Source organism: Salvia hispanica, chromosome 5 (genome assembly GCF_023119035.1).
Source record: "Salvia hispanica cultivar TCC Black 2014 chromosome 5, UniMelb_Shisp_WGS_1.0, whole genome shotgun sequence".
NCBI lineage: Eukaryota > Viridiplantae > Streptophyta > Magnoliopsida > Lamiales > Lamiaceae > Salvia > Salvia hispanica.
Genome location: NC_062969.1, coordinates 10,650,337 through 10,661,699, shown reverse-complemented (window position 1 = coordinate 10,661,699; position 11,363 = coordinate 10,650,337). Strand labels below are relative to the sequence as shown.

Below are 11,363 nucleotides of genomic sequence, written 5' to 3'. Positions count from 1 at the left end.
AAATCGGCGCTGGCCGATCGCTGGCCGATCGGGCCTCCACAATGGCGGCTAGCCGATCGGCTAGCGCTTCGGCCAGCGACGAGCGATCGGCCAGCCCACGCCGATCCGCTCGCCGAAATCACCCTCGCCGATTGCAATGGTTCGGCTAGCCGATCGGCTAGCGCGACGAATCGGCTAGCCGGTCGCTAGCCGACCATTGCGGATGCTCTAAACACGCAAACAAGTAAAGTCTCTCTCTCTCTGGTTTTACACCAACTTTCTTAGCGGCCAGCTTTTACATGTTAATAGAAATTGATGATTGAATTTTTGTTTCCGATTTGTGCCTGAGCTCCGATTTTGTGAATTACTCAGGAAACATAAATTTTCGCTAGGGTTGGAGGTCGATGAAGCGACCTAGAATGAGTTTCGACTCGCCGATTGTGGATGTATGGAGACGAGAGCTCGGCCAACTTTCCTCTACAAACTTCGCTAACCGCCTTGCCGCTTCTCAGGTCTTCATTTGACTCCTCTACCTTGATAATTTAGCTTCTCTTTTTGTTATCAGTTTCAGTATTTTTTTCACTCAATCGATCTTTGCAGCTGTATATATCTGTAAATGTCATCAATGGTTGCTTTAGATGGAAACTTATAATAGCTCAATAGTTAAGTATAAATTCTTATATATGAGAGTGTGGATCACATTTGGAAAATTCTATTCTAGTCTCCGTTACATATGATAATTTGAATGAAATGCCACATTTTTGGATTACTACTTGGATGCTTCATGTTTGTGCAATTGCATATCCACATTCTCCTTTTAGAAGCATTTAAAAGGATATTCTCTATTTTGTTGGTTGTTTTTATGCGATAATTGAGATTCTGAATGGATAGTTTGGCGGCCTCTTCGTTAGGAAAGTTGTTTCAATTCATTGGTTCTTTGTTTTCAGGATCTGGTGGTTCGACTTGATGTCCTGCGAAAACTAGATAACCACTCTGGTAGAGTGAACGCACTTTGTTTCAATGCGTCCGGTGATGTCCTTGTATCAGGTTCTGACGATATGAAGATCATACTCTGGGACTGGGAATCCGGTCGAGTCAAACTTTCTTTCCTTTCTGGTCATCGTAACAATGTTTTACAAGCAAAGATGATGCCTTACACAGAGGATCGGAGCATTGTTACAAGCGATGCTGATGGGCAGGTAATTTCTTTTTTTCTCTGTCTCATCCTCTCCCACACCCACACCCTAAACTTTTCATATGATCATTCTCAAACAAGTAAGTTTTTACGTTCAGTTGAGACACGCTCAGATTCGTGAGAGCAAAGTGGAGACTAAACTGCTTGCAGAACATGATGGGGGAGTGCCCAATTTAGCCATTGAACCAGGAAGCCCTCACGTTTTTTACACCTGTGGTGAAGATGGATTGGTTCAGCATGTGAGTGCACACTTCTAAAATAGCACTTGTGTATTTTTAGTTTTGACTATAGACCTATCCCTGGTTTATATTCTCTCTCCTTTCTTGTTCTTATAGTAGAAAATTAGGAATAAATCCTACTATTGCAACAGTTAGTGGTATATCATTATATGCTGTTCTATGATTATTTATATTCTATTGCCTAAACATTAAGTATCTTGCAGATTGACTTGAGAACCGAAAGAGCTACTAGGCTCTTTACTTGTCAGCCTCTTATCAGTCATAGTTATCATCGTTCTTTATATCTAAGTGCAATTACCATTGATCCAAGAAATCCAAATTTATTTGCTGTTGGTGGATCAGACACATTTGCTCGAGTTTATGACATTCGTAAATGTAAATGGGACGGATCATCTGAATTTGGGCAGCCTGTTGACATATTCTGCCCCAGTCATTTAGTCAATGATGATAGTGTGGGAATAACAGGGTTGGCATATTCTAGTCAAAGCGAGCTTCTTGTGTCTTACAATGATGAGCTCATATACCTGTTTGCGAAGGATCTTGGATTTGGACCTAATCTTCGAGATTCACATTTTTCTAGTGTTGAGGGCGATATAGAAGCTGCTCCACAGTCATATAAAGGGCACAGAAACTCTGGCACAGTGAAGGGAGTGAACTTTTTGGGCCCTAAATGTGAGTATGTTGTGACTGGATCAGATTGTGGTAGGATTTTCATTTGGAATAAAAAAGGTGGGAAGGTTGTCCGAGTTATAGAGGCACACAGATCGGACGTGAATTGTGTTGAGACTCATCCTCATGCTACCGCGTTAGCCAGTACTGGATTTGAGGATGATATAAAAATGTGGATTCCAAAATCCATTGATAAATCCATTCTACCCACAAATATTCAGAAGGTATGTTTATATTTTTACATGGTTTTTATAGTTTTAAATGTTGTGAATGCTTTTTAGTTTTTTTTTTTCCTTATTTGCTAAATTTGGCGAACTTACGTGTTTGCATTTTAAAGTGATGCTCCCAGTGGCGGAGGCAGAATAGAAAAATGGGTACAACTGTACCCAAAATCAAAACATTTATGCCATACTGAGATAATTTTCATACAAAGAATTTTCTGTGGTCTAGTGATAGAGTGCGGTTTTGGTGACTTGTGTGCAGAATGAAATGTTAACTTTTTCAATATATTACGTGCACAATGATGTTTATGGAGTATTATTTCTATCTTCTTTTTTCTAATCTTTTCATAGTATAAAATTTAATTATGTTCAAATGATTACAATTATCCTAATCTTTTCTTTACCTCTCATAATAAAAAGTTTATGTTCAAAATTATATATAAAATTCCAAAATTGTCATTTTCGTACAAGAAATTGTTCATCTAATTCCACCACCCCTTTAAATTTGTCATTTTTTTAATTTAATCTTTGATTTGTTTGTAGTAGAGTTTATGTTTAGAATTAGTAAACAAAATTCTTCTTTTGAACCCCCTCTACTATTTAACAACCAGTTCCTACAACTTTTTGGAACGAAATTGTCACCCTCGTTCAAAAATATTTTCTTCTAATTCTACTATCAAATTTATTGTCTTAAATCTTGTCATTCATTTCTTCACTTTGTTCTCCTTTCTTCACTTTGTTCTCCTTTCTGTCGTCGTCGTCGTCGCATCATCATCATCATCATCATCATCCTCATCATCATCGCACTCTAATTATTTCTTCTAAACCCTAATTATTAGCGCACCCCCGAACCTAAAATTTTAGATCCGCCACTGGATGCTCCTAGAATGCATCCCTCTTGAGATATTCTATGGATTTGGAAGATGTTCTAACGTTTCCACATTACTTAATTACAGGAAAGGGTCTTGAATTTGACACCTCATATATTAGGTCACTTGTACGGTTTCGATGACAACAGCGATGGCGATGATGAGTTTGTCTGTTCGGACACTGATGATAGCGGCGAAGAAGATGGTGGTGATGGAGAAGACGACGGCGATGAAGATGAGGAGGATATAGATGATGAAGACGAAGATGAGGAGGATATAGATGATGAAGACGAAGATGAGGACGACGAAGATGAAGAGGACGAAGATGAGGACGACATTTCCGAGCGCAGAAGCTAAAGAACTTGAAGTTATTGCGAGAAAAATCTCAAGGCGAGGGTAATTTCTACAGCTGCGCAAGTGAGACTTGAGTGATCGTGGTGATTTCGATTGGTGATAGAAACTATGGTTAATTTTAAATGAGTGTAAATAAGTGGGAAAACTCTTATGCTGTGAGGGTGGAGAGAAACTCAACTTTCATCAGCACGCAGCAAACTGGCTGGGGTGGGTGGTGCCTACCAAATTCTATAATTGGATAAACGTTAAAATCTTTTTTTATCAAATTGTTAGGGTTAAAATTTTAATTTATTAGTACATCCTATTTAGAAGACTAAGACTATAAAAATAAACTCAAATTGGAAATTATAAATAGTTTAGATAAATAAGACGTACACAAACTAAATCACAAATTTTGATTAATTGTGCCAATTTTCCACTCTAAGTTTTTTTGCCATAAAATATTAGTACTATAATCGATAAAATAGAATTTGTTTATATGTTTATGTATTTTATACCATCATTCCTGATCAATCATTTGTACATTTGGACGAATAATAAACTGCCATATGCCAATCATAAAAAATGCTTAAGGGTAAATTTTCAAGGACTGCAATATCCAATACGCTAGACTGCAATTTTTGCCGTCTGCAATACCCAATACGCGTTTATACTATTGCAATCTAGCGTCTATAATATTGCAGTCTAGCATGGTGTCTCGGGGTTCGGTGGTTGCGCTTGCAAGTTCTCCGATGTGACGGTCTCGACCAAGACCTGTGGTGACCGGTGGACCTGTAACATGAGGCACACATGTGGTCTTGGTCTGGTGGTCTTGGTTTGAGGGGAGGATTGTGAGGGCAAAACAATTCCCACATCGGAGAATGATAAGAGCTTTTGTCATTTCAAAGCATCCTATATTTATACTATGAATAAAAAAATAGTATTCATATGGGCTCAATTCAATTGGACGGAAGAGTTATATTGATTATTGACGAGATATCTTCACCGTAAGCCAACAGTGGGTTAACTCCGAATCGTAAGTGCAAACACGATTACATCTAATCTATTCTGGTGTTCCTCTCCCATGTGCGCTCTCCCTCTCTAATGGTGTACGTTGATATCTTATCTCCCACTAATGTAATCTCTGGAGCGTTTAAGCGTTAAAAAAACAATTACTCAATCCATGATTGGATTTTGGTTTTGATTATTTGATTGTGCCTGGGCTCCAATTTTCTGAATTATCGGGGATAGAAAAATTCGCTAGGGTTAGAGGTCGATGACGACGAAGAAGCGACCTAGAATGAGTTTCGACTCCGCGATTGTGGATGTATGGAGACGAGAGCTCGGCCAGCTTTCCTCTAGGAACTTCGCTAACCGCCTTGCCGCCTCTGAGGTCAATTCCTTACTCCTCTACTTTAATTTTCTATTAGTTTCAGATATGTTTTTGTGAAATCGGTTGCTCGTAAGCTGAGATAATATGTTTGATCAGTGGAAATCTATTAATCCCCTATTTTTAGACAATGTGTGATTATTTATGGGGTGAATTCAGTTCTTCCGTGCTAGCTATAACACACATATGTTTTACTTTTCTATCTGAATCTATTGTTTTGGTAATCCTATTAATATTCTATTGCGGTTTTACTTTTGAATGCCATCAATGGTTAGCTAGACAGTAGCTGAATAAATTAAGTGGTAATCCCCAAAAGTGGTTCAGTGGCCAACATAAATTAGATGAGATGATTAGCTGTTGCTATGAGAATGTGAATCGTGTATAGAGAATTTATTCCAGTGTCTGTTACATATGTTCTTTGGAATGAAAGGCTACATTTTTGCCTTATTACTTATGTACTCGGATGCTTATGGAATTGAACTTTTCACAAACATTTAAATGAATATTCTTTGTTCTGTTATGTGTTTTGATGCATGGGTTGAGTCTTTGCATTGTGAAATTGAAGAGGTAGTTTAGCCTCTGTGTTTGGAAAGTTGTTTCATTGACCTTGGTTCTTTGTTTTCAGGATCTAGTGCTTCGTCTTGATATCCTGCGAAAACTAGATAGGCATCGTGGTTGCGTGAACACTGTTTGTTTCAATGCATCCGGTGATGTTCTTGTATCAGGTTCTGATGATAGGAGGATCATACTCTGGGACTGGGAGTCTGGTCGAGTCAAACTTTCTTTCCATTCAGGTCATGCTAACAATGTTTTCCAAGCGAAGATGATGCCTTACTCAGAGGATCAGAGCATTGTTACATGTGCTGCTGATGGACAGGTGGTTTATTTTTCTATCATTCCACACCCACCTGAACAACCACAACGTACTGCATTTACTTTTTGATTATGCGTTCTCAGAAAAGTGAGTTTTTACATTCAGGTGAGACACGCTCAGATTCGTGAGAGTGGAGTGGAAACTAAACTGCTCGCAGAACATGAGGGGCGAGTGCACAAATTAGCCATTGAGCCTGGAAGCCCTCACATTTTTTATACTTGTGGTGAGGATGGATTGGTTCAACATGTGAGTGGATGTTTCTAGGATTTCACTTATGCATATTTAGTTTTGATTCTTTAGATTTATAGGTCTTGGATGATTTGTATTGATTGTTATTATGTTATTTCATAATGAGTAAAAGTTTTGTGGTCTCTTGTGAGAACAATTATCTGTGCAACTGTCAAATTTATGTGCATTGTTGTTTCTGAATATGGATCACATTGTTGTTGTTGTTGTTGTTTTTTTTTTTTTTTTTTTTTTGTTCTTGTAGCAACATTGTGAATATAACTTGGTAAAATGCATATCATGGAATTGTGAAAACATATTGGCTAGCACCTTATAACTATTTAGTACATCCTACTCTAGCATTAACCTAGTAAACAACATTGTTAATTATCAAAAGTACACCTCACATGTCCCTTGTTTCTTTTATCTCTTTCCTGGTATCATAAGAGAAAATTAGGAATGAATTCTACTATACTATGTGGCATGACTATTGCAGACAGTTATTTGTCTATCATTGTATGTCGGTCTATCCTTATTTGTGTTTTTTTAATAAGCCCAATCAATATGTATTGTGCAGATTGACCTGAGAACTGAAAGAGCTACTAGGCTTTTAACTTGTCAGCCTCTTCTCCGCCATAGTTTTTTTCGCAATTTGCATCTGAATGCAATTACCATTGATCCACGAAATCCAAATTTGTTTGCTGTTGGAGGATCTGATACATTTGCTCGAGTTTATGACATTCGTAAATATAAATGGAATGGATCATCAGAATTCGGTCAGCCTGCTGACTTCTTCTGCCCCAGTCATTTAGTTGATGATAAAAGTGTGGGAATAACTGGGTTGGCATATTCAAGTCAGAGCGAGCTTCTTGTGTCCTACAATGATGAGTTTATATACCTGTTTACAAAGGATATTGGATTAGGGTCTAATCCATCCATTTCTTCTCAAGTGTCCGACAGCAGTGATGTTGGTGGATTGACCACAGATAATCTTTGGGAGTCATCCTTTTCAAATGCTGAGGACAATATAAAAGCTGCTCCACAATCCTATATAGGGCATAGGAACTCCGAGACCGTGAAGGGAGTGAACTTTTTTGGCCCTAAATGTGAGTATGTTGTGAGTGGATCAGATTGTGGGCGAATTTTCATTTGGAACAAAAAAGGTGGGAAGCTTATCCGAGTTATGGAAGCAGACAAGGACGTAGTAAATTGTGTTGAGACTCATCCTCATGCTACAGTGTTAGCCAGTAGTGGAATTGAGAATGATATAAAAATGTGGGTTCCAAAAGCCATTGATAAAGCCATTCTACCTGCAAATATTCAGAAGGTATGTTTATATATTTCTGCTAGCCTTTATCCGTATTGCCTGTTAAGTAATGGAATCTTGTCGAGTGAGTGAATAAACTCATTTATAGTATTAACTACTAGTCTACTACTACTATGCATGTTGTATGTCAGTATGCTTGAGAAACCTCCATTTCAGTTATAAGACAACTCTCATTGGAGACTGTACAATAGCTAAGGGAAAAATTATATTGCATGGTTACTGCAGTAACATGAAAGTCTACTCAATTTATTTTTCTGATCTTATGTGAAGGACTTTTATTGGCATAGCTTACACATCTTGGCCCTTCGCAGCCACTTGGTTTCCTTGTAAATTAAAATTTGCATTTCTGAAAGTTAATATAGTCTGTCAAATCTGTATCAGTCAAATTGTTAAGCAAGTTTTACTAAAATCATAAGTCTTAGTATAGTTTCCTTTATGGTTGACTTATGTCCTGTTAAATTGGAATTGCCTGTACAAGAAGCTATCCTAAAACTTGAATTAACTCTACAATTTTGTTATAGACGAAGATCAAAGGAATATCATTACAAGATCTCAGTTCACAATTGACGCGTATCTTTGGGCCTACCAAGATTAGCGATTTTCTTTTAGCAAACTCTTCCCCCTTTCTTTGCGCAATTTGGCGAACTTCTTTGTCTGCGTTTTTTCCAAGTGATGTTTTTGATTGAGTCTGTCTCGAGATATTCTGCTAATTTGGAGAAAGTTCTGATGTTTCCACATTACATAATAGGATAGGGTCCTGAATTTGATACCTCAAAGATTTGGTTTCTTTTCCTTTGGTGATTTCTATGATGATGATGACGACGACTTCATCTATTCGGACATTGACGATGATACCTATGAAGAAGATGATGACGACAATGAAGATGAAGAAGATGATGATGATAGTGACAGTGACAGTGACAGTGATGGCAGTGATGATGATGGCGAAGGTAAGGATGACAGTGATGATGATGACGATGATGATGGCCATTGTGACAACGAGGGCCAAACCACTGAGAACTACGGCCATGGTGGGAATGAGGTTTTGAATGAGAGGTTGAAAGAGGAAGATGAAAATGAAAGAGGTGATAGTACTGATTTTGTTATTGATAGAGACTTATATGAAGACTGCGAATTTGTTCCTGATGATGAAGGTGATGGCGAAGAAGGTGACAGTGATGATGATGGCGATGGTGACAGCAATGATGATGATGAAGGTAAGGATGACAATGACAACGACAACGATGATGATGGTGGTGGTGGTGGTGGTGGTGATGGCCATGGCGACAATGGTGAACATATAACTGAGAACTATGACCGTGGTGGGAATGAAATTTTGAATGAGCATGTGGAGGAGGAAGATAATAATGAGGGAGGTGATAGTACTGGTTTTGTTGTCGATAGAGACTTATATCAGGACTGTGAATTTGGTCCTGAGACGGGATCCGAAGGTTATAATGACGACTACATTGCTGCTTCTGATGATTATAATTGTAGCGATTTTGGTTGGTGATAGAGTCTTAGGATTTGATTATGACATGGTTTTGACAATGCAAAATGAGTCTAAATAAGTAGGTGCCATGTTTTCTGTTGCTGGTGGTCTTGGTGGTCCTCTGTTCATGCCTTATGATGTTTTTGCACTTTGTATTTCCAGACGACACCCAAATCGGGGGGTTGGATGCACCGTATGGTTTCTCCAGAGGATCTGATGTTGCAGCTTATTTCTTTTCCGAGGCAGAGGACAGGCTCCGAGAACAATGGAAATCTTTCCAGTGATCGAAGTGACCTGCTGCAGCTTCTTCTGACGTTTGACACCAACAGTGATGATGGTTCGGCCGACAGCAGCGACACTGCCGTTGTTGCTGAGGACTGTCCCAGTTGAGGGCAATGTTATTATTATGAAGAATAAAAAGGTGTGTTTGCACCTTGTTAGCATTATTGCTACTGAATCTCAACATCTTTTGGTTTTCATTTTCAGTGTTGCAGTAAGTTTCACCCTTTTGAATTATCAAGTTAGTTGTATATTTTTTGTTCATTCTATATGACTAAAATACGGAAATCTATAGGTTTGGTTAATTTTTCGTGATGCCCCAAATTTATAATTTGAGCTCGGAAAATGTACTATCTTCGAGCAAAAGATTAGCACATTCCAAGACCATTAATGTAAATTTGTTTGATATGTATAGCTAAGATCAATCTGATTGAACCAAAACCAAAACGAAAAATAGCCTTACATGAAAAGGGTTATTTAATGGATGACAATTATGGGGGTTGGGTCATTATCGTGTCAATCTGCTGACGCCTCAACTTAATAAGGATCAATCCGAATGCGAACCTCATCTGTTACCTTCAAATCCAAACATGACTCGTAACCGACACGAACCAGTTAGCAAAATGATGATATACTCCATCCGTCCCTGAAAATTTATCACCTATTTTCTTTTTCGTCCGTCCCTAAAAATTTGTCACTTTTCATTTTTACCATTTTTGGTAGTGGACTCCATTTTCCACTAACTCATTCTCACTCACATTTTATTATAAAACTAATATAAAAAAGTAGGACCCACATATCACTAACTTTTTCAACCCACTTTCTATTATATTTCTTAAAACTCGTGCCGGGTCAAATGGTACAAATTATGAGGGATGGAGGGAGTAATATGGTTGACACAACATAATAATAACACAATAATAATCTGAACATGATATTATTACATGAATTAAAATTGATATTATGTTATTAAACCTGTTTTGTTTTTTTAAATCCGATTTACATAATTTAAACATGATTTACAAGAACATAGAGAAAAAAATAAAAATATTACTCCATCCGCAAGTAAGATTACCCTTTCCTTGGGCGGTATGAGATTTTATACAACTTTGTTTTGTGTGAATTGAGAGAATAAAGTATGAGAAAGGAATAAGGTAGATATAAAAGTGTTTTCATTTTTAGTACCTAGTCATCTTGGTTGGAACAAATCAAAGAACAAAATGAGTTTATCTTCGATGGGACGACGGAAGTACATTTTAATGTGTACTACTGCATGAATGCAATCCAACCTGAACACAATTAAAAAAGCATCATATTTCTAACGCGTCAGTGCAATAAGAACATGAATCAAATAAAGCTTTATCAGTATTTATTAATTTAATGTGTGTTCATATTGGTATCGTGTCGAAAATTATGAACTCCCTCTAGTTAGTTTGAATCCAACTATTACATCCCAACCTAAAAAGTTAGTGAAGAACAGCATATCTCATAGCTCGCCATGGAAATTTAGGATTAGCTGCACATATTGTGAGTGTGAAAAAAATTAGGCTAATTTGACTGAACCGCAGACATTCCAATATCTATATCTGTAATCATAATCTAAAAATATAAAAAAAATTGAGAGTTAGGAATAATGAATTAATTTGCAGAGCAAATCAACCTAATTGTGTTTTAGAGAGTGTGAAATGGGGGAGGAGGAAAGGCAATGGGAGGCTTTACCGGGCTTAGCTCTGGCCCAAATATTCCGCAACAGACCGATCCCGCTCCATTCCTTTCGTCTGCAGATCATGGTCCCGCCATCCCCCCTGCTGGGCTTCCATGATTGCCCACACCGCCGATCACGCTTTCGTCATCTACTCCCGCCCCGATCCCCTAATTTTTGTCGACCCTTTTGATGGAAGGAGAGGCCCAGATCCCCGCCGCGGCGTTTTCAGCTTCCAATCATTGATCCTGTTATGACAAATAGGGCAATTGTGAATCGAGAAACAAAAGAACGTAAATAGACACAGAATTTACGTGGTTCACCAACGTTGTGTTGGCTACGTCCACGGGCAAAAACGGAGAACAAATTGTATTATGACTGCAGTTTTTCAGAATTATGTGCTCTACTCCCATATATATAGGCACACATTAGACAGACTGGGCCTAGGAAACATAATCCTATCCCAATTAGGAAACCTAATCCTATACAAATTCAAGGCATACTAACAAATCTCCACCTTGACTTGAATTCTCCCTTGCAGACGCATCATCATAACACCAGACGAACAA

The 11,363-nt window shown here is 38.1% G+C and overlaps 2 protein-coding genes across 3 annotated transcripts; both read left to right on the top strand.

Moving 5' to 3' along the window:
* Positions 1–284: 284 nt before the first annotated feature.
* On the top strand, positions 285–3,792 carry LOC125190926 (DDB1- and CUL4-associated factor 8-like). Its single transcript, XM_048088348.1, has 5 exons — positions 285–491; positions 927–1,178; positions 1,273–1,413; positions 1,617–2,306; positions 3,260–3,792. The coding sequence occupies exons 1-5, from the start codon at positions 384–386 to the stop codon at positions 3,527–3,529; spliced, it is 1,461 nt and encodes a 486-aa protein (XP_047944305.1). The 5' UTR covers positions 285–383; the 3' UTR covers positions 3,530–3,792.
* Positions 3,793–4,477: 685 nt separating this feature from the next.
* Positions 4,478–9,397, top strand: LOC125188676 (DDB1- and CUL4-associated factor 8-like). 2 transcript variants are annotated; one of them, XM_048085672.1, is made up of 6 exons: positions 4,478–4,898; positions 5,521–5,772; positions 5,875–6,015; positions 6,572–7,321; positions 8,070–8,772; positions 8,976–9,397. In XM_048085672.1, exons 1-6 carry the CDS (start codon positions 4,782–4,784, stop codon positions 9,095–9,097), a joined length of 2,085 nt encoding a protein of 694 aa, XP_047941629.1. In that variant the 5' UTR covers positions 4,478–4,781; the 3' UTR covers positions 9,098–9,397. The 2 variants fall into 2 exon arrangements, with proteins under 2 accessions (XP_047941629.1, XP_047941630.1); XM_048085673.1 differs by lacking the exon at positions 8,070–8,772 and having other exon boundaries at positions 4,484–4,898.
* The last annotated feature ends 1,966 nt before the right edge of the window (positions 9,398–11,363 follow it).